This window comes from Apteryx mantelli, chromosome 8 (assembly GCF_036417845.1).
Source record: "Apteryx mantelli isolate bAptMan1 chromosome 8, bAptMan1.hap1, whole genome shotgun sequence".
Lineage (NCBI taxonomy): Eukaryota > Metazoa > Chordata > Aves > Apterygiformes > Apterygidae > Apteryx > Apteryx mantelli.
This window is the reverse complement of record NC_089985.1, coordinates 5,663,430-5,686,556: the sequence shown is the minus strand read 5'-3', so window position 1 is coordinate 5,686,556 and position 23,127 is coordinate 5,663,430. Positions and strand designations below refer to the sequence as shown.

General features: G+C 48.4%; 1 protein-coding gene across 1 annotated transcript; it reads right to left on the bottom strand.

Annotated features, from left to right (window-relative positions):
• Positions 1-207: 207 nt before the first annotated feature.
• On the bottom strand, positions 208-16,137 carry LOC106498836 (ATPase family AAA domain-containing protein 2-like). Its single transcript, XM_067300580.1, has 19 exons — positions 16,066-16,137; positions 15,312-15,381; positions 13,544-13,654; positions 13,380-13,424; positions 12,721-13,009; positions 11,602-11,710; positions 11,259-11,374; positions 9,885-10,059; positions 9,092-9,180; positions 8,472-8,631; positions 7,502-7,592; positions 6,743-7,057; positions 5,638-5,764; positions 4,585-4,768; positions 3,562-3,747; positions 2,762-2,897; positions 2,373-2,482; positions 1,648-1,776; positions 208-312 (listed from the first exon to the last, which is right to left on the bottom strand). The coding sequence occupies exons 1-19, from the start codon at positions 16,135-16,137 to the stop codon at positions 271-273; spliced, it is 2,556 nt and encodes an 851-aa protein (XP_067156681.1). The 3' UTR covers positions 208-270.
• Between the last annotated feature and the right edge of the window lie 6,990 nt (positions 16,138-23,127).

Here is a 23,127-nt window from a genome sequence, read left to right as displayed (position 1 = left end):
AGACATTCAGGCAATGCACATTGGGAAGGAGGGCCAAACACGCTCTTCTCAACAGATCATGTATATATATGTACACACACTATATATATGGGACAAAAAATAGTGAGTCAAAGCAAGCAAAGGCATTGATTTGCCTGTTTTTAGTATATTTTACGATATACTTGCACATGTATGCCAAAGCTCTCTTGCCTGAATTAGGCACAGATAACCTGGCAGCACACAATTCAAAGAAAACATCACGGAGCTGAAGTCAGTCTTCTGAAGTTCTCATTACTGGGCACCAAGGAAGGCTCCAATTTCCTTCTTCATTTCCTACAAAGAAAAAGATACTTATCAAAAAGGTGTGCCGAAACCATCACAAGGTCTTTTTAGTCCCTCTGGCTTTAAAGGCACCCCTATGTGTCCCAAGCAGAGTAAGAGAGAGAGCCTGCATGCACCTGCTTTCAAAAAGCGTGATGAGGAGAGACGTCCCAAGAAGCCACACCTAGCAGCTGAAGAAGGTACTTTGTGCACCTGCGGTAATTCCTTGTTACACTTTCCCTCTGCGCACACTCGGGCCTGCTCCTTACCTACTTACACAGGGCAGCGAGAATAGCAGAGATTGTTTGTCAAGCTAAAGGGAGAAGTGGGAATCAGAGAAGTGCAATCACCTTTCCTGAACTGCAGCACTACACGTTCTTCAAGCTACAGCAGCTCACAGGCCCTGCGATAACAGAAAAGAATTCCCTTCCCAAGCCAGAACATGCCATCAGACTGGATGAGATGGGCACACTTTTGAACCTCGTGGCTTCCTGGAGCACAAATACTCCTCCCTGTGTCGCAAGCAGAACAGAGCCTGTGTTCTCGCTCTTTGTCAGGTGTGCAAGAGGGGATGGAGACGAGCAGGACTTAGGAGAAGGGACCTCCTCTTTTCAAGGCAAACTGCAGAGGCACAATGAATTTTGCCTCCTCTGATGCACCCGCATCTCGGAGACCAGTGGGTTTGTGGCTCTTGAATGTGAGGAGTGAATTGCTGGCATATCTACACTGACTCCGTCCCGCAAGTGCCTCACTTGGGCCGCGGTGGCCTCCTCAAGATTTCTGCTCACTTCTGGCAACTCGTAAATCCTCCTTGACAAGAGACCTCAGCGAATCTCAATAAGCAGTGTAACATCAGCTGAGGCAGAAAGCTCCCTCCGTGTGCAATTCAAGACGCTCGCGCACACTAGTCTAAAGGAGATTATGGTGGTGGCACTAGAGAAAAATCTCTTCCCAGTTGCTTACCATGCTTGCCTGCCTGTAAGGGGAGGAAGGGGAAGGGACAAACTGAGACCAGTGCCCTTCTTTCACAGCCCCCTCCCCAAAGAGAGGCCCTCAAGACAAGCCGTTCACAGACTCCCAGGTGAACTGCTTTGAAAGGGCTGTGTGCGTGGAATCCCTCGTCTTCCGGTTCGGGCTTTGTCCTGCTGAAACTGCCAACAGTCATGCCAAACGTAACAACCGCTTTGCAGTATGCACCAATTTCTTCCAGACAGAAATGAACAACTCCTATATTACATGGACCACTAAGCAGCAAAGAGATGAAGGTTAAAGAAGCATGATATCCACAACGTACCCATGCAGGAACCGTCTAACACTGATTGGAAGTGCGATGTGAAATAGTGTTACCTCTATTAGCTGAGTCTTGTCATCGTCTTGTTGATGCCGGTAGATACACTGGCTGAGCACAATATGTAATTTTTCCAGGTGGAAGATGCTGAACTTCTTCGTTATCTCACCAGCAGCACTCAGCAGTTGCTGAAGCAAAAGGGGGACAATACAAGTGCAAAATAGCATGAGATCTTTTGAACAGCCTCTGGGCGGGGTCAGAAACTAAACCAGGACAGTGTAACACAACTCGCATCCTACTTTCTTATATTGCTAAATAAAATACGAGTGAAACTTCAAAGAACAGACTAAACATCGCTCCGGATTTCTGGGGAGGAAATGAGATAATTGGTCCTACTTCAGAGAAAAAAGCAAGGCTTGGATTTCAGCTAGCATTGCGTTACTTCTCAGTCTATGCCATGAACGATCCTAATGGCAAAGCAGCTTCTTCCAGAACAGCAGCAACTGCCGTGGCCCATTGCGCAGTAAGGGATAGAGGCTGCCACAGCACAGGCACGAGTGCATTTGAGGGGATCGTATCGCTGCAGCACAGGACACTGGCTGGAAGAGAGGCTACAGATCTCCTGGAAACGCTGCTGACGGCGGGGAACGGGAGCCTCCCCAGCTGCTTCTCTTGACCCCTGAGCTGAACTTTCACCACGTCTACAGCTGTGCTGGCAAAACAGATAGCTCATGTGTCTGAAGCAGATCAGGAAGCAAAGGTGGATCGGTCAGCTCCAACCTACCCTTAAACAGATGTCAGTCTCATTCTCCTCACTGGATGGGAATTTCCTCCTCTTCCCTGTTACGCTGCCTGACGGGGATGTGTCACTTCTGCGTTTTCTACTTGTTACAGCTGCACAGAGACATTAGAAACAGCAAAGCAAAACATTAGCTTTCTTCAGTTCTAGCATTGCCATCTGACATGGCGTACAAGCAAAAGGATGAAAGGGACTGAAGTATCACTGTGCTGTCTCACTGCATACGCAAATCAAGAAAGAAGGGGGAGCAAGTTAAGGGGGTCATTTTGCTTTCAGATTTTAAAAGAAGAGGACAGAAAATCTGTTACCAAAACAAATGCTGAGTGGCTGCCCCCGTAACAGTTAGCAAAGCTGTCTTTGTAGCATATCCTTACCTCCTTTCCTTTTTGACGCAGCAGGTTTAGCAGCTTGATTTAAAAGCAAGTCCTCAGAGAACTCTCTGCCTTCTTCCTCGCCAGGCAACTGGACATGGAAAACTTCTCCATAAGCATCAGAAAATAAATCTCGGACCTCAGGTGGGAGGAGAAAAGACATTGCAGATATAAGGCCACAGAAATTCAGGGTTGACTCCAAAAAAACGAGTACCTTTTCAAATTCAGCTGAGTACTGGTCTGACTACGAGAGAAACTACGGTAAGGTAGCTTCTTGGCCCTGAAGGCTAGATTTTCATAGGTTACCGTGGCAATGTAAAGCATCTTCTTTAAGGGACTCTTCTGGGATTAAAGCTCAGTGACGGGCCCATCTCTTACAGTGCTTAAAGAGATGACATCTACCACCTCCAGGGCTGCCTGCTGTGTACTTACTTGCCTTGCTGTCCTTCCGTTTGAACCCTGGTGGCAACTACGGGGGGACCAGGCAGGGTTCAGCAGACCTGAACTCCCCGCTCAACTGTGACGGCTTTGGATTATTCTCCGAGAGGGAATTCATGCATGTGTCCGAGAAGCCCATAGGGGCAGGGAAGGCTGAGTCAAAGTGAAGCTCTTGACTCCGAAAGCCTTGTAGACAAATGTGCTCAGCAGTGATTGCTGCCTAAGCCAATTTCCAAAGATTCAGGCAGGCTGCCCTGGTAATACCAGGAGCCCTCCGCTTTGGGGAGCGCAGTATCCAGGTGCTTACTGGAGAGAGAAATTCCAATGAGACAGAAAAAAAGCAGGAAAAGCAGCACTAGAAATACCTCTTGGGGGAGCTCCGCATGACATACATCTGATGTTGCAAGCAACAAAACTGGAGCGTATGCTGGGATGTTCTCTAATAACATTGTAAACGTAGCTCTCAGCGTGACTCCAGCAGCCTCCCACCATACGGGGATATGAGGAATATAAAGGATGCTTGGTGCTGTCCTCCGGGCTTCTCGCATCAGCTAGTAAAATGGGAGTTTGGATAAGAATTCTGAACCACGTAGAACAGGCTGCTAATAAGCAGCGCCGTGTCAGTCAACATAGCCTACAAAATAGCAGTGCCTGAAGACAAAATGTCAGAAGAAAGCCACAAGACTAAGGTGACATTTCTACTGGGACTCAGCTGTAGACTTTGCTGCACGGACAGAAGCAGACCTGATTTTGGACCTGCTTCGATGTAAGGTAACTCCTCAAGGGCCTCACAGCCCGGTCCGTGTGGCAGCGCGTCTACCACGTGAACAGAGCGGCAAGCATCCTCTCCCAGGCTGACTATCTTTGGGCACCTGGTCAGGTGACCAGCATTCAGGCAGTTGCAGTCACAGGATGGAATGTACTAGCAGTATAGCCGGGCACTCATTAGACGCTGTGGCTAGATGACCACAGATGCCAGTGTCACATAACCCAAAAGGAAGTGTTCCCTTTATGTGACTGAGGAGCACCCAGCCACGTAACATGTCTAGCCTCCCTTGCACAGCTCTCAAGTGCTTCTGCTAAGGGTTAACCTGTGAAAATACAGTGATGCCAAACAGCAGAATGGACTCCCTGCCTAAGAGGAAAAAGGAATAAAACAGCACTGAGCCTATACGTTGCACTCTAGTTTTAACTCTAGCTAACCAAAAGTAACTCTAACTCAGTATCTCTAGTTGAGAAAAAGACACACGTGTGCAAATATGAAGTGTTCTGGCAGTCTGCTTGCCTTTACGGCATAGGCTGCAGCGCTACAGGCTCAGCATTAGCTGCGCTTCATAACTGCACCCAGCTAAAAGAATCCTCCTGTTCATCCAGGAGAGAAGAGATACCTGTGCACATCTTTCTTCAGGTGACGTGCTACTAACAAAGAGAGCCGGCAGGTCCAGTGTGTAAACTGCAAAGTTCTCCAGCGCGTGTATTACTGCAGGCGCCAAGTGAGAACTTTGCCCGTATCCGGGCTCTCCAGCTATTAAGAACCTTGGCCTGTAACACATGGGCTGGCAATAAGCATTTCTAGAACAATAAGAAGAAAACAAGCAGTCTGAAAGCAAAGTGATCAGTAAAGACACAGATGTTCAATCCCTCCTTCTTTTTCCTTGCTTTTCTTTTCTTTTTTCTTCCCTCCCCCCCCCCACTCTCCACACTCCAAGAGGTAAGAAGCTGTTCTGTGATCAGGAAGACTGCCAATGCTGATTTCCTTAAGGACTTGTTCCATACCTCCCCTAAGCAATCCTGCCGATCCTCACCACACCTGCTGTTCATTTGGCTGGGCAATTAACGGTTCTTAAATCATACACGTGCACTGGCCAGCCCAATACAGGACCATGGCTCAGACAGCCCAACGCAGGGGAGAATTATCATGTTCTCTCCCAGCACACACTGGTTGGGATCTCTTCACCACCCAGACACTCATTTTCAGGATGTCTTTCAGAATGTAGTAGCTTGGAGATGGCCACATCTGTCAAGTTCCACTGAAAGTGGCGAAACGGCATGGAGGAACGTGGGAGGGAGGGATGTAGGGAGGCAGGGAGGTGGGGAAGGAAGCAAGGAGGCAAGGAAGGAGCAGAATAAACAACATGTCTGGGGAGAAAAAAACTGCATGGGCACTGAAACACACATTAGCTGCATCTACAGAAGTGCAAACCTGGATGGCGTAAATTGCAACATTAAGTACAAGGAACTGCAAGATGTATGTTTTCTTCAGGCATTCTCATTGAAGCATCCCTTCCCTCAAGTGCTGTTAGTGATTCTTGCTTTATTATTAAGAAATACGCCTGTCAAAAGCATTTGGGTCTACCGCCCTCCCACTTAAAAATGGCCAAGACTGCTTGCAAGGACGCAGCAAGCTGAAGAACTGGAATCAAAGGCACACCGACATTTACCTGTTCAAGTGAAGGAACGCTTGCTGCTGTCGACTGGGCATTTGACGACACAGCTCCTCTGCAAAACCCGAAGGTGACTCCTCATCACTGTGCATGCAACCGTGTTCTAAGATAGGATTTGCACCACCTGAAAGACAAGAGAGGTTTGTTAACTTCCCCAAAGAGTCCGTACCTCCCTCACTCGCACTGGAAGAGCTTTGAAGTGAGTGCTCAAACCCTGGACTGCTGGACCAGCATATACAGACCAGCGCATCTTCTAAATGCAGCCTCTCAAAGGCCACTCAAGGAGGAGGTAGCGGAAGGTGGACAACACGGGGAGGAGGGGGAACGTCTTTCTACCAAGCCCCTTGCCTCTCCGCCTTCCTTTCCTTAGTGGGTTTCTGCCTCTCTTTCAACCAGAGAAATGAACCTAGCAGCTCTCCCTGGACTAGTACCGGTAGGATAGTCCCAAGGAAAGAGCATAGAACTAGTCAGCGACCTCCATCGATCACAGCGTGGAGTGCTTTAGCGATGCTTTTGCTCTCACTAACGGACAGACTGGACCTGATCAGGCTTGCTGCACTCAGAAGGGCCAGCTCGCACATCCTAGGCAAGCAAAGCCCCAAAGCATACTCTGCTTCAATATCCTCATCTCACATGCACGCCTCTAGTGTGAGCCACACGCATTTCAGTTGAAAGTGGCGATGTCCAAAATCATATTCCCTGAACCAGTTACCACTTAGTGTCGTGGTCCTGAAGCTGTTTATTCTGAGAGGGAAAGAGGTGCCTCACACTTCAAGCCTTAACTCAGCCTCTAACAACGATGCTTGGGATGCCGGCTACCGTCAGAAACAGGGTGCTTTAGCAGAGAGCACATAGTTCGCTAGTGCGAATTGTCAAGAGTTCCCAGCTCTCATCTCTCATTCTCCGGGTTTAGAATCCACAGTACAAACTAGGCAGCACTCTGTTGCAGATATTCCTGAAGTAAAGGCACGCGTGGGCAAACAAGAAGTTTGTGCATTGAAAACTAATCCCATCATGACCGAAGGATTTGTTTCTCCTGACTGCACAAGCTAGAAGTGTCTGCTTTGGCAGAATTTGAAGGCAGTGAATGTTACTGTCATACCTGGCTGCTGGTCCTTCTTCAGTGCAAGCGCTGCGTGGGGAAACACTTTCTGCAGGGCTTTTAGAAGTCTCTCCAGAGTCCTTTGAAGCAGTGGCTTACAAACGGGTGACAGTGGTTGCGCAGGCGAAGCCACAGCCCTCTGCGAAGCTGGTGCAACCTTCTGCATGGCCGCAGCAAAGTCTCGTGCTGTTACTTCAATGGCAGTGATGTCTATCTGCAGCTTCTGACGACTAGTGTATATCTGCGGGTAGTGTCGGTGCAAAGCGCAGAGGGCAGCTTCCGCACAGAGAGACTGGATATCGGCCCCACAGTATCCTAATCAGCAAAACAAGAATCAAATGTCATGTCAGGCTCAGGCAACACAAAGAAGTCAGGGACACCACTTCCAAAGGGCAGCTTGTCAAGTCTTTGTGTGCGGCCCTAATGGGAACAGTTCAACAGACGATTTGAAAAGAGTTACTGCACTGCAGAGGAGCTCCGTTACGGGGTTTGTAGCCGGATATCCTGTGCTTAGGAAGCCACTGTCAGAGCAAAATGTTTGCTGCTGAGGAAGACGCCCCCCAGAGCCCTTCTGTGTTCTCAGAGGCAAAGCAAGGGCAGCAGAGAGGAGCGTCCCACCGTGATAGCAACCAAGTCGTGCCGGCTGGCTCATGGGCAAATTCCGTGGCAAGGCACAGGGGCTTGGTTACTGCCTGGTACAAGCTAGGCCTCTTTGAGGACGCAGTCACCTGCAGGAGCTCAATGCATTTTTGATCTTACCAACACATTTTTCAGCCTGCTCCTCAAGAAATGTGTCCAGTGGCTGAGGGCTCCAAGCTCTTGTGTGGATCTTGAGAATGTCTTTTCGAGCCTGCAAACAAAATGATTGCGTTTTGGCTTACATTCTTCTCCCAGGGAAAAAGAAACCAAGAAACCCACAAACACTCTCACGTCCATAAAAGCGCCAGTTCTACGCTGCTAACATTTTGGGGATTTTAAGGCTCTGTTAACGCACTGCCTGCTTTTCCAAGTTCAGTGATTGTCAGTTTGCTGCGTTCAGCTCTTTGTGAGGACCAGGAAGCAACTGAAAGGCATTTCAAGCTTCTATAAAGAAGCGAGTCTCCACACGTATGAGACTGAATGCTCTTGGGGAAACAAATGTAATCTAAAGCTTAAGCGGAAAGAGATTGCTCAGAGAAGATTCTCAGCTCCTCAAAGAAGACCCTCTGCAGTTCAGCAAAATTTCGTGGTGACGGACTCATCAGTTAATCAAATCTGCGGTCCTCGCAGTTTCTTCCGCAAAGGAGTCCCAGCACTCTGTTTCAAGTTGCTGCCCGTCGTACCGAGAGGCCCCAGAACTGTGACTCACATGACTATCCCAGCAAATGTCAAGCTTTGCCTAGCATCTTTCCCTGGATTAGTACTGGTAGGATAGTCGCAGGAATAGTAGTAGTCCCAGGACTTGTAGTAGGATAGCATTGCATCTGCGATCTTTGCCAGAGATGCACTGAAGTGTTCCCTGCTCCACGGCCTAATCACAGCAGGGATTTTGAGCTGACTTCTACAGGAGGGAACCACATGATAACTCTGTTTCATGCTACCTTCTCTCCTGCTCATGAGAGCAGACAAATACACGGGCGCCCCTTCTTCCCCTCTTCCCTGCTCTGTGATACTGCGTGGTTACACGGTTGTCTTGCAAAGAAAGACTTGGCCCCATTAGCAGGAGGGTGACTCAGTAAAGAGCTCTTACCTCTTTATTGGGCAAGGTGAAAAGGAACTCTCTGTCAAAACGCCCAGGCCTCCGCAAAGCAGGATCTAGAGAGTCTAGTCTGTTGGTGGCTCCAATGACCACGATCTCTCCTCTGCTGTCTAAGCCATCCATAAGTGCCAGAAGCGTTGTGACAATAGAACTAACAAAAGAAAAAGGGTCGATTCACTGGTTTGGTAAGTGCTGTTCCATTCGGCATGACTTTCTCCAACGGCCACTCCAAAGGAGAAGCTTTTCTTGCTGAGAGGTTGCTTAGTGAAAGGACTCATGTGAAGACAAACAAACCCTAGGTAGAGTAACAGAGACCTTGTGCTGACACCCAGCTTAGCACATTGTTTTCAACTCCTGCGGTTAAAATCACCTGAAACTGAGCATCATTGTGCTCTAAGATTTCCGAAGGAATTAGCGTGTCATGGAAAGGCAACCAGGCTGATCTTCTTTTGCACAGAGATCAAGCAGATTGCATGTAAATGCAAAAAAAAGAAAAGAAAAAAGAAAAGAAAAGAAAAGAAAAGAAAAGAAAAGAAAAGAAAAGAGAAAAGAAAAGAAAAGAAAAGAAAAGAAAAGAAAAGAAAAGAAAAGAAAAAAGTAAAAAGCCATACCTGTGAATTTGATCTTGGCGACTGGACCGTACAGGAGCAAGACCATCTATCTCATCAAAAAAAATAATCGAAGGGCGCATCTTGCAGGCCTGGAAGGAAAGTACACATACTGTGATAGTGGCACAAGTAGAACGCAGCATTACTGAAAGGGAACAGGCATGCAAAACTGCTGTGGCTGCAAAGTCACCAGCCCTGGACTTTCAGAGCAGCATCAGGGACCTCTCCGAGCCAATGGAGTAAGTGGCACGAGGAACACAAGACAGCAGCCTGCGTCAAGCAGCTGCGACTGGTACCAGGAAACAGATGGCGCCAGGAATTTTCACAGCTGCTGGGCAACCAGAGAGTGCAGAGTCAGGCCTTCAGTAACTCAATTGCAGGTTCCGGAGGCAAGCTGCCAGTAGGAAATACAGTCATGCAATGACCATGCTCTCAGCCTGCACCTGTTTCCCCCTGACCTAAAGCTGTCTTCTCTTGTGTCTTGCAATCTCTGCTGTGCTTTCTTTTTCTCTTGGGGGGGGGGGTGGGGGGGGGGTGGGGCAGGGGAGCGGGAGGAGGAGGGAATTTTTGGTTTTGTGGCTTCTCCTGCTTATTGATTCCTCTTTGCCAGCACCTCTGCAAGAATTCAAGCCGCTCATGCAAAGTAGGACAACACTGAGAAAGGAAACACTAACCTTGCCACTTCAGCGGGAGAAACCGACCACATACCCAAAAGACCAAGTTCTCCGGGAAGACGTCCACCACAGAACTACTGTGGCACCACTCTGACACAACACAGCGCGCGTTGCCACCTTACCTGCTCAAATAACAAACGGAGCTGGCGCTCGGATTCTCCCACCCATTCACTTAGGCAGTCAGCGCCCTTTCTCATGAAGAAGGATATTCTCCTGTCGCCCTGGCTGCATTCGTTAGCAAGAGCCCGAGCTACGAGGGTCTTTCCAGTCCCTGGTGGGCCATAGAATAGACAGCCTCTGCAATAATAAATAGATAAACAAACAAATAAAGAAATAATAACAAAAAAGGAGAGATTTACATGGCTCTGACAAAAACATGGAAGAGTGCCTCTTACAACCGCCCTCCCTAAAACAAGGGGTTGCCTCCTAAAACAAGCCTTCCCTCCGAACCAGAACACTTCCAGTATTAGGCAGCAGTTAGGAGCTCAAGTGTGAGAAAAGTCAGAAGAGGTGCAAGCTTTCACAAGAGGCAAGACTTGAGACTAACACCCTTTTTTCTCCCTGAAAACAGTTTAAGCCCTCGGATTCTTCTCCCACAACTTGTTGGCAACAGCTGAGGAGGCAGTCTAAAGCTGGGAGGGAAAAACAAGGTATTCTGCCTTTCCAGAGAACACTTCAAACCTCAGCTCGAAAAGAGCATTCCAGTGAATAAAGAAGCAAGACATTTGAAGATTCTCTTTCCAATATTTGGAGTATTTCTAAAGTTATGGAAAGGAAAGAATTCAAAGTCAAAGTTCAACATCCTGTGAGTTCAGTGTTCTTGGCCAACAACAAATAAAGCTAACCATCAAAACTGTAGACATGACCCCTCCCCCAAAAGAGAAGAACACTTGTATGTTAAAAAGAACATATCCCAAGCGTAAGCTATCTGTGAATGATTGCATCTCACAGCGCAGAACCAGTATAACTATGTGAGCAGTGGACCGATTTTTATTTTAGTCTAAGCATCGCAAACGCGGCAATGTTCTGGTCGGAAGTCCTAAGGATTACAGCATTGATAGCTGAGCATGACAAGGCTGTGGAGTCAGCTGGCCTTTCAAACCACAGATTACTCCTGACTTCCAAGAGGTAGCCCCTTCCCGCCTGTGAACTAGTCAAGTTGACTTTACAGACACTCAAGCAAAAAAAAAAAAGAGAGAAAGAAAGAAAAGAACAAAGCCCATCTTTTTCCACGGGGGAGCTTCTTGGGTGTATTCTCATTTGAAAAGAGCAGACATTAAGCCTTTAACTCCAGCAAGGCATTGCTTGCACTTTGAGTCTGCATATAGTGTGGATTTGTTCCACTTCTTTGAAGAAGCCACTTCCTACTACACCTGCAAAAACTCAGCAGGGGTGACCACAACTTTTGAAGCACCCAGCTGTATTGACACCTCGGTTTCCTGTTCTCCTGAAAATGGTGGCATTCGCCTGTGTAGTTCTCATACGCCGTCTGTTACCTTGGGGGCCGCAGTTTGAATCTCTCAAAGAACTCTGGATAAAGTAACGGGAAAATGACCATCTCTTTTAAAGCTGAAATGTGGTCAGAGAGGCCACCCACACCATCAAACCGCACCTGAAGAGAAATTCAACAGAACACATTTTGTAGGTTGGAGAAAGCTGCCCCCTAGAAAAGGCTTCATCACAAATTGTCATATGCCAGCAGAAAGGAGGCGCTGGGGACAGTTTTGAAGTTCCTTCAGAGAAAACTGCAAAGCAAGGCAGCCATAGAGAGCCCAGTATGGAAAGCTTTCATAAATCCTGGAAAAGTCCCCACTGAAGCCCTGAGTGACACATACTTACCGAGCTGTCTATTTGCACTGGATCAACTTCAGCCACATTTGTTCCAGTTTTCATTCGATCCTTGCCATTTCTCTTGAATTCCTTTTTCCCAGAGTTTAGGGGAAGACACCTGATGTGAATGAAGGAGAAAGGGAAAGGCACCTCCTGAATGAACATGTGGCTGGAGGGATTCCTCTTTGTTTCATGTTGGCAAGGGAGGGCAGGAGCACTTACACATTTGCACAAACTTCCCAAATACTTAGATATTCATTAGAACTGATTTGCATTCAATAGCCAAGAGTCAAGAAAGGCAGGTGGGTGCGTCCAGCATTAGACTAGCTGAGTGATTATTTTTACGTCCCTCAAGCTTTTTTGAGAATCCCACACCACTCCGTGTGGCGGGCACGTGAATGCATAATTAGGGCCAGTGATTCCAGACGTGCATGCTGTGAACCTCTCTTCATTTCTGTGAGGAAAGATCCACGCCACACACATTGGCTTCTTCCCAAGGTGTTTTGTTTCTGCAGGCCAAAAGCCAGCACCGCAGCACAAGGGCTCGCTGCCTTACAACCAACATTCAGCTACAGATCACTCTTTTCCTCTGATTAGTCTAACACAGAAGAAAATGCAGCTTCACGAAGCATTAAGTACCCCCTCGGAAACGTAACCTGCTTCAACTTGATTTCAAAGTTGGTCCTCGAGAACTGGTATAGCCTCCTCCTTCCTAGACTGGCTGCTCTCAAGAATGCTAAAGCAAGTGCTCAGATCCAGCAAGAGCTGGCATTCTCCATGCTCTAGCTGCTTACAGAATCCCCAAAGCCTTTGTCAGCAATAGGGCCACCAGCCCTTGGTTGGGAAGTTTCCTTGTTTAGGAAGAGTTCCAGACAGAACTATTCACCTCAGTTCCAAGAAGAAAGTCGTCTCAGGAGTTGAGGGAGTGAAAAAAAACCCACCACAGTGCTTCTGATCGGTCTCATTTTTGCCTATGGCTTGCTGGAGCAGTGCAAAGTAACCATAGTCTAGGAGTGAACCTATGCCCCCCTGCTTTCCTCTGTTACAAGGCTACGATTGGTCCATTATTCAGCGCTGTGAGCGACAGCACTGCTGAAAAGCAAGAACTAGCACTAACCGTACACCAACCTGTTTGTTGTTTTGCGGACAGGGCTTGGTGACCGAGCACGTGTAGATGTAGCTCTTTGTCTGGGAAGAGAAGACGGCCCTGAGTAAAGTGTCTTAGCTTGTTCCGACTCCGCTGAAAGCAAGAAATTTACAAGAATATTGCACGTGCTTTTCAGGTACAGCTGGTTCGTCAGCGAGGCAGGAAATGGGATGCGTTTCACCACCTCCAACTCCAGACCAGAGGAAAGTTCCAAGTGTCGTTTATCAAGGCACAGGACGAGGGACGTTGCGTGCGGGTGTATAGATTTTCCTTCAAGAAATTATGCCCCACTTACACACAGGAAATTGGCCCTTCGGAGAGGCTGTGCGTATATCCTACTTTGCAATGCAGCTTGATACTGCACCACGGTTTTCCTTGGGCGAAGGTGACACTGCTTCCAAGTGCCTTTGCCACCTTCACCTTCTAGGTCTTCACCTCCTTTGGGCGACCCTGTACTTACAGAACCTAGATGACATTTCTTAGTTGTGTGTGCGCATCTACATTGTCATTCACGAACGGATATCCCCCTTACACGCAAGAAATCAGCCCTTCAGAGAAACTGTGCTTAGAACCTACTTTGCAACGGAGCTTGAGCATGTACAACCAACAGTTTGATTAGGGTTAGAGTGCTTCCGAGTACCTTTGCCATCTTCCTCTTCTTCATCTTCGCCTTCTTCTGATGACCCTATAATGACAGCACTTAAGATATAACTTCTTCTCGGTATAGATCTCGCCATTCAAGAACTCCTATCCCCCTTACACGCAAGAAACCAGCCCTTCAGAGAAACTGTGCATAGAACCTACATTCCAGGGGCTCTTGATAGCATACGCCAGTTTGCCGTGGTCGAAGGCTATACTGCTTTGGAGAATCTTGGCCTTCTTCCTCCTTTTGATTTTCATCTTCGTCTGATGACCCTACAATTACAGTACCTAAAATATAATTCCGTGTGTCTACACAGTTTCATTCAAGAACTGCTGTCCCCCTTATACAGAAGAAATGAGCCCTGCAGAGAAGCTGCACTTATAACCTACTGAGAGCGTACAACAGTCTTCCTTTGTCTAAGGCTACAGTGCCTTTGCGTATCTTTGCCTTCGTCATCTTCTTGCTCTTCACCTTCTTGTGATGAGCCGGTTATGATGGAACCTTTACTGTTGCTGTTTACAACATAGCCAACGTTGAACTCTTTCAACACTGTTGCAAGTTGTATTAAATGCAAAAGGCACTAGGCAGATGGCTTTGGGGTTTATTGTTATCAGCGTGTGTATGACAGGCAAGGTGTGAAAACCTGCCAAACCTCCAGACCAATTTATGCAGGACACATTCCAGAAACTCGGAATCAGCAGAGAGGAGCATGCCTAGAGGTCCTGGGCAAAGGTCTGCCCTTGCTGAAATTGCTGGGTGACTTGTCACCAGCCTCAGTGAGGACAACAACGGGCCACGTTGCGTCGCCTTGCGCAGCGACGAGGCACCTACCATGAGAACAGCTATTTCAGAAAGTTCCTTCTTGGTATTGTGAGATAGTGTTTCCGGGACATTTTTGGAATGTCCTGACAGCAGAACGGCTAAGTCTGGTTCTGTGGGTTCACATGTTGGCTCTGCCATGGGCAACAACAGGCAAGTCACCTGGTTGAACTTTCCCCAACGAGAAAACAGCAGCTGATGCCTACAGGGAAAGCTTATGCCAGGAGCTGCTGTTTAGTAATTGGAACTTCTTCTGCAAAAGATGGTAGGAATGCCAAACATGGAGCATGCCTCCCTAGCAAGCTCTCTCTCCCATCAATAGCTGGATGCCAGCTAAGGAACGGACGTGGCCTCTTTGCCAGCTTACCCACTCTGAGTAATTTCATTCTGTTCCTTGGCAAACATTGCCTTTTCCTTTTCTGAAGCAAAACGGTAGTTCTGCTTTCTGAATGACGGAGATAAGTTGCATGGGCCACAGAGGCAGAGCTCAAGGAAAACAGCGAAAGGAGTCTGTGATCTCTAGCAGGCCCACTCCTTCGTCCTCCAGCGCTCTTCTCTTTTGTCAGAAATGCAGGAATGCCTTGCCTTTAGAACCCCCGAGTTTGCGCTTTGCCCATGAAAGAATTGCCTCATACTCTCACCTCCCACTCAACACGCTGGTTTAGAGCTGCTTTCTACAAGCTCCTCCTGTCCAAACTGCCTGAAAAGCACATGCTTTAACCCCGCCAGACAGCTCCACTCCCTACACTGCCCCTGCCTCCTATTAACGTGGCTCTCCCTCAGCTCTTCAGGCAATTTCTCTTAACTACACCTCTGTATCTTTTAGTCAGCTCTCCTTCTCCCTTACTAGCCAGCTGCCTCTGGCACACTTGACTGCGTTTCTTTTAGTTAGTGCCTTGCCCGACCTGGCTTTCTTTAGGCCGCTCTCCCTGACTATCTGCACAGAGTTCACAATGGCAGGGCCCCGCAGGCCCTGACTGCGGCTTGCAAGCTCTGCGGCAATGTGGAATTATGAAGAGAAGAAAAAGAGCCAGTAGTTGAGCTCGTTTCCGTTTTTCGGTGAAGCTCTGGGCTGGAACATGGGAAAGCAAACGGAGAGCCAGAACTAACCGACAATTTCTGCCTCAGTTCCTTGAATTTCTTCCTGTTGCTTTCCGTGGGAGTACGTATCCAGAGTTTCCTAGTTCAAAGAAACAAGAACAATCAGTCCCAATTCTGCTGCAGCTTAGTGTCTACGGAGTAACTTTATCAAAGTGCGGCATATACACAGAAGATCAGTGTCAGCTACAGTTCTTCTGCTTCACAAATAGCAATGAAGGATCCATCGAGTACAAGCACCGAGCATGCCTTCTTTTCACAAGAGGCATGTACTGTGTCAGCTTGCCCCTGTGCAGGCCAAAATATACGAGGAAATGGAAAGAGAAATGGAAACTGTATATGAGAAATGGAAACTGTTTTAACAGAAGAACTGTAAATTTCTATTTAGTTCAGGGCCTCCTTTGCCTCTCCGTCTGCAGTTTTATTCATGGCCCAGGAAATGGTAACAGGCGAGGCTCCAAAAAGGGAATGCCTAGCAGTCAACAGGAGAGCAGAAGAACTCCCTTTAGCCGAGCAAAACCGAGGGAGAGGAAACACGGTTGCTGCCTCTAATCCTAACAGAAGTTACTCTAGTGACAGAGGACCAGCTAAGCTCACGGGCAATGGTGGCACAGGAACAAACACACCTGAAGTAGCCCTCAGTAAAGTTATAATTAGAGAGCAATAATGCACGTTCTTTTCGACAGAGGAACACTTTGGAAGAAGTTATTTCTGCAAAGGTAAAACGGCAACGGCATCATTTCACTGTGTGAAAGCTATTACTTACCCAAGAAGGGTAAGAGAAACGCAGTTGTACTCCTTCTGCAACGGTAAGCACCCGGAATTCTGTGGAGCCCATTGTCTTCTCCACGCTCACGGAAGAGCAAAGATAAGCAAGCATGAAAAAATGTTTGAAACAATACATATAATCGGCATGACATTTTAGTATGGTATGCACAAAACGACGGGGTCAAAGGGACACTTAGCCAGGGTTTTAAAAAGTGAGTAAAAATTACTTCAAATGTTAACTTTCTTTTTTAAAGCGCTATTTCAGAGCAGCTGTTTGACGATTTGCAAGCAGACGCTGTGCTGAGGTTTATTTTCCCTACTGCTGAGGGCAGTGAAAAATCCACTTGAGGAGGAGAAAAACAGAAATTCTGAAGATCATAGTGAGACCGCAGAAAGAAATGGTGGCCGTTTTTAACAGTCCTTCAGTTGCTCTCTGTGGTAGCATTCAGGCAGTTCCCGTTAGCAGCCTTCCTCAGCTGCAGAGGAAGCTGCTTATTCTTCTCCTAAGTGTAGCCTAACCTTCCTGTGGGCTTTCCATCAGGGGCTTTACATGCTAGACAGCCCTTCCCTTCCCTTCCCTTCCCTTCCCTTCCCTTCCCTTCCCTTCCCTTCCCTTCCCTTCCCTTCCCTTGTTACGCTCGGCAAGTCTTCTAGCAAACAGCACCAATTAGGGCTGCACAAAAGCCACCTCACAAATGAAGCCACAGGGAGAAATGGAGAGACATTAGGACGCCTTCAGTGTGCCTGCGGTCCATTCTTCCTCGCTACCCAAACTCCAAGAGCATATGAACCATATGTAAGCTTTTGTGGGCATGGAAGAAAAGCTCGCCAGCACTGAAGGAGCTTCTCAGGCAAAGAGAATTGCTGAAGAGCACAAGTTAAACCTCCTGCAAGTGAAGCAGTCATTTTGGTTCACAAGAAATGCAGAAATGGTGGAGCCCATATACACAAGCGGTACAAGCGTGACGGCCTACTTTGAACGACGCGCTGCTCAGGAAGAAAGATTCCCAAAGGGCAAGCTCTGCAACCCCGACAGCGCCCTACTAGGGAGGGCTCCCGCAGCCAGCAATGATCACCAGGACATATCACTTACAGAGGAGCATACACGGAACTCTCAACCTACCTAGTTCACACTAGAAAACAGCTCTAGCGGCCAGGAATAACAGCTCCTCTCCAACGTCCTGCTGTGAACGTCACCAAAGCGCCTCTCGCACTGTCCCACCACCTCCCCTTGCCTTCTCCTGCTCACGGCACAGCGGCCCCTCGTGAGCAGAGCAGTGGCGAGAGCAGCCCCCAGGAGCTGGGCTCAACACGGACTCACTGGAACATCTGGGGAGGGGCCAGAGGCGCCGTGGGAAGAGGGGAGCTGTCGCTGCGATGCGGGATGTCCCACTGTGACCCGTGCCAGAGCGGGGCTGCAGGGACTCCCTTGGCCCCGACACCCCCCCCTCCCCAGCCCCTGCCAGGGTTTGCCCTGCAATGTGGCGGGGAGCTGCATGGGGCAATGTAGGGAGCTGCCGCCACCCCACTGCCCACTCCCCAAGGCGGCCGTGGGGCAGGGGCAGCCACAAGACGGCTCCCCCAGGCTGAGGCTCACCCCAGGCAATTTGGGGGTGCCACCCCTGTGCACCCTGTCCCCAAACTGTGCATCCCGCGCTACAGTTGCTGGCACTGGGGCACTCTGATGGGGAAGGAAGGGATACACGAGCAAATGAACAAATAAGGAGGAAGACTGTGACTGCACTCACGCAGCCTCTGCGTGCCAAGTGCCAAGTCCTACTAGCTGCTTCACGAGGCCACAGGCATGGAGATGGCCTAGCCTAGTGAAGGAGCAGAGAGGTTTCCTCTCTCACCCTGAAAACTGGAGACTCCCTCTCACCACAGTTACTCTCCAAGGGTTTAAGGCAAAATGCTTTAGGAATGTCTCCAGAGGGTGTCAAAGCCTGTGAAACACAAAAACAGGACATCGCAGAAGTCATTTCTTCCCCCGCTGCACTAAAATCTCTCGGCACTAGGGACAACTTCGGAGCATATGGGTGGGTTTGGGGTTTTAGGCTGTTCAAGATGTGGTCCTAACAGGGCCACCCAAAAGGAAGTGTAGGCAGCAGCTGAGATAATTATTAGAGACCCAATACCCAGTGTTCTTCTCAGACACTCGTTTTCCAGAAGACGGGGCACTCAGTTGCAGCCTGCAACTCTGCCAGCGCCGTCATCACACTGAACGGGCTCTCTCTGGAAGAGGTTTAGAGCAGCTTCTCACCTCCAGCCTGACAAGGCAGTATCACAGACCTGAATGAGGCGTGGAAAGGAGGCCCGCGCACAATGCATTCTGATGACTCCCTCTGGTTACTTCTCAGGCTCACTTGAGCATCCGAGCAGCACAAGGCGCTCTGCCCTCTTCTGAAGGCAACGATACTGGAGTCCTTTCAGCTGCCTCCTACTTCTTAGGCACTGCAGGCTGAGCAACCTTGCCGAAGCAGGACAGGTAACTCGGATGACTGCGCGGAGAGCAGAGTGGTTTTCCCCTGAATGTGTGAACCATCTGAGCATGCATGGAGAAGGGCTCTAAGGACATTCTCTCTGAATTTCCTCTGGCACAGTCTGCACCCAGGAAGCACTGCCCCCTTGCCTGCAGACTACAAGGGCTGCACTCACACACCCATGCCTCTCGCAGTCACGCAGTTGCCAGCACTGGTAAGCCACGGCCTGGTCTAGCAAGACAGAGCAGTTTCACGCTGGGACTGCAAGGGAGTATGTGCAAATTGTGGCACTGGCCTTCCTCCCTCAGGGCGTTTCTACAGACTGTGCTCCAGGCTGGAGTCCGAAAGGCAAACTTTTGCATCTGGCAGCCCTCTAACATGTGGCAAAATGACGGTCCCTGGCCGCGTGGGACAGCAGAGCTTCTGCCCCCATCAGAGACACCAAGGAGCAAGCACTCAGCACAGCTCATGGGAAACACCCCTGAAAGCTGCTCTGCTCACATCTCTCGCGCTGCCCTGCACACATGCCCTGAGGCAGCAATCGGCAGCACAGCCCGAATTTCTGCCCTCAGCAACACACGGCCCTGCAAGGCTCGCAGCAGCTGCCGCAGCAGAGGCCCTGCCACCACCGCCATCCCCACCACAGCCGACCAGCACCGGGTGTCTCCGTGATGCTCTAGGGAACAAAGGCAGCCGGGTCAGGCTCCCAGCCCAGACGCCCCGCTCCAGACCTTTGGCACGGCCTCAAAGGCAGGAACAAGGAGCCTGGGCTCCTAGCTGCTCGTCGTGGTCCGCAGCAGGGAAGCCAGCCTTTCCACACCCACCGCAGCATCACTGCTCTGCGTGGGAAGAGGGTTCAGGCTGCGCTCAGCTCCTCTGCCCAGCCCTGAAAAGAAAGAGGGGCAGGCAGTTATGCCTGGGGGCACGGCCGGGGACGCCCCACCGACACCTCCCCTCATCCCCAGGTGACTTTATCCCCGCCGATCTATAGGACAGCACAAGCGGCACGGAGCGTCAGTCAGGCGTAGTCTTTGGGCGCCTCAAGAACAGCAGGCAATCACGGCTGCCTGAAGGCAGCGGAAGAGAAAGACGGCCAGGAAGAGAGGCAGGCAGGTTCAGCGCACTCGGGCACAGGAGCAAGTCCCCGCTCCCCGTGCCAGTGTCTGCTCTCGCTCCCTCCCCAGTGTCAGCAACACCCTGCCCCACAGCCCCAGCTCCAACCCCTGGGCCATGGCTCTAGCTCTGACCTCCTGCCCCATGGCCCCACCTCTGACCCTTGCCCCATGGGCCCCAACTTGGACCTCCCGGCCCACGGCCCCAGCTCCGATCCCTTGTGCCATGGCCCCAGCTCTGAACCCTGCCACTGATCACAAGCCTAGGAGCTCTGCCATTCAGCCAATCTTCAGTCCACCTCTCTGCCTGGAAATCTAACCTGTACTTCATCACCTTGCCTATGAGGATGTTATGGCGGGCAGTGTCGAAGCCTTACTAAAGTCCAGGGCTCTCTTGCCCTTTCCTCACATGAGAGATGCTCCAGTCCCTTCATCATCTTCGTAGCCTTTTGCTGGACTCGCTCCAGTAGCTCCATGTCTCTCTCATACTGGGGGGTGGGGGAGCCCAGAACTGGACACAGTACTCCAGATGCGGCCTCACCAGGCCTCCTGAGTAGAGGGAAAGGATCACCTCCCTCGACCTGCTGGCAATGCCCTTCTTAATGCAGCCCAGGATGCCACTGGCCTTCTTGGCCACAAGGGCACCTTGCTGGCTCATGGTCAACTTGCTGTCTGGTAGGACTCCCAGGTCCTTCTCCACAGAGTTGTTTTCCAGCAGGTCAGCCCCCAGCCTGTACTGGTGCATGCACCAAGGAAGGATTGCAGAGGATTGATTATAGGGTAAACCGAGAGGTTTATCTCTTCTAAAAACAGCTAACACAGTGGATGTAAAGAAGAAAAATGCATAATTTGTAGTTTTTAACTGTGGCAATTGATTTCTTCCCTAGAGGAATTAATGGTTCAAGTACAAAAATTTACATTCTTATTAAATTGCATGTTATTTCACAAATCAGTGAACATTCTCTTGTCTGCAAAACTAAGGATTTTGACAGTTTGTTCTGATGTGCCACTACCTTATCTCCATCAACTATAAAATTATGTAGGCATTTTAGTACTGTTTTTCTTTATTAGCTTTTAAATATATGTCCTTTTTTGTTTCACTGAATTGGTTGTTACTGTTGGTCATGGGAAAGTACAAAACATCCAATTTTACCTTCTCTTTGTTATTCTAAGGACTTCCATCTTGCATCCTTTAACTTATTTCTTCTTCAAACGAACATTTCATTCGCAGTCTCTCATCGTGGGCCTCCCCTTTGTTTCCGTTGAAAATCTCTGAAGTCTTTCTTCTACACCTTCCTTTTGTCTACTCAGGATGTAACATATTGTTCAGAGGAAAAGCGGTCTGGTTGCATACTGTCTATTGTTAAAGATACCTCTCCTTATTAGCCTGCATATTATTCCAGTATGAGTATTAAACACTCTCAATGACTACCACTGGCATATATAAGAAGTCTCAGTATTTTTTTTCATTTGCGACAACTCAGGTATGTGAAATAGGGGCAGCACCATACTTACGGGTTCCTGCCTGCTGGAGTGGAATCACTGTTCCTCTTTTATAGCATCTGGGGGGGGATTATGAGGGTGAGAGCAGGACCCAGAGCAGTCAGCATGCTAAGAAGAGACTTGCCTAAAGCCCGTATCCATGATCCTGAGCTACCTAGAATGACATAAAATGGCACACATAGTAAACTCTTGGGAAACCCTTTTACTTTTTCCTCAACTCCCTCCTGCCTTTGGGGATGTAGGCAGGGTGTCTACCCACTTGGAACCTGCAGTTCTGAAGTTACAGGTTTTCTTCTTTTTTTTAAAGATGTTAATAGGGCTTATCCTTTTCTTCAAATACAGCCACAGAGGACAGTGGTACGGAATCACCTGTTTCATAGCACAGCTCAGCACTCACCAGCGCTTGCCCAAGGAGTGGGAAATACTTTTCTTTTTCAAAGGGCTAAAACTCCTCTCCCACTGTACAGAGTATTCTGCTCAATAAACTGCTCTTCCAGGCGGACAAAGCAGTTTCTCCTTCCCACTGTTGAAACACTGCTCAAAGAAAGCTACATTCACTGGGACAGAGACAGAACACAAACAGGAGAAAAACCTGTAGTTTAGGGACTGGGATCGATGCGGGAGCTGGACTGCTTGGCCCTGCCAAGACCAGACAGCTTTGCTAATGCATAGGTTACCAACAGGTACCTATAGAGCACAAAAAAGGGAAGGAAGAAAAATAGGAGATTTTAGGATTGTGATTTTGTACCTGTGCGTTTAAATTTCCCTTTTTTGTGTGGTGTTTTTACTTTAATCTTGCCCTTTATGACAATTACAAAAAAGTTCATAGCAAACAGGATAAAGTGCTTAACTCTGCAGACTTACTGGCTTCAATATAGAGAGTTAAATTGTGGGATTAGGCCATTAGTCAGTCAGATAATATATTGTAAAGGCTTTTTTTTTTTTTACACTAAAGTCATCAGTTTATTCTGAAAAATAAATTATAAAGTCTTTGTATTTGTGGCATTATTCGGTTCAGGAGGAAGTCCAACTTAATTACAGATTAGTTGTTATCAGTCATTAACTTGCAGGCTACTGGAAGAACACAGTATCCACTAAACCCTAATATTGACTGACCAAAGGAACATTTCATCTTTCAAAACATAAAAACAGCATCTTCTTGTGCTTTTCTCAACCAAGATTTTATTATCTCTTAAAACATATTCTGTTCAAAGGCGAATGAACGTGGTTACTTTTTCAGAGATTAAATGGTGATAGGGAAAGAAAAGAGCCTGGCAGCATCCACAAACTCTGTATAACTTTTAAAACTATTCATGTCAGGAACTTCACATTTTATGGCATAAAGGGAGCCACAGTTGTGAAAATGAATCAAAGGTTTGTGGAAAACAACAGCTACAATGGATTGCATTTTCGGTAACAAGAACAACAAAATCCACTGTTTTTAGTCTGCTCTTAGACATACCAAGTAGGCTTTGCCCTTCATTTTGTGATCAATCAAGCTTCTCTGATGCCTTGAAAGTACTAAAACATATAAGATAGAAGCGTCAGTGAAGCCATTCAGCTTGGAAGTCACTTTTGATAAACCACAAGCTTTCAATAAGCACAGCCTTCTGGCTGACTCCCCCGTTTCTATAGGTTTCTAAATCCCATTAATCTGGTCACTGCTGATGTTTAGCAAATTATTACCAAATTTAGCAAATTAAATTATTAGCAAACTGCTTCTGGTGAACTCCAGAGAGCCTTTGAAGGGCTTCCAAGGGAATGCTGAGAAGGCCAAACGCTATCTGCTGCAGGACATCTGATGAGGTGCTGCATGGCTGTAGGCCCTTCAAACTTTTAAAATAGAAGCTGGCTTGCATCGTGACAGTTATAGCAATCCTCCTGAGAACAAACATGCGAGATGGAAAGATGGTTTGAAAGAAGAGGAAACGGGAAAAAAATGGTAACAGGGGAGAGGAGTAACTT

Coding starts and splice junctions, on each gene's coding strand:
- LOC106498836 (XM_067300580.1), bottom strand. CDS start 16,137: ATGGGCTCCACAGAATTCCGGGTGCTTACCGTTGCAGAAGGAGTACAA. Junction 15,382..16,065: donor GTTTCTCTTACCCTTCTTGG/GTAAGTAATAGC, acceptor TCTTTGAACTAG/GAAACTCTGGATACGTACTC. Junction 9,181..9,884: donor TCCGTTTGTTATTTGAGCAG/GTAAGGTGGCAA, acceptor CTTTCCTTCCAG/GCCTGCAAGATGCGCCCTTC.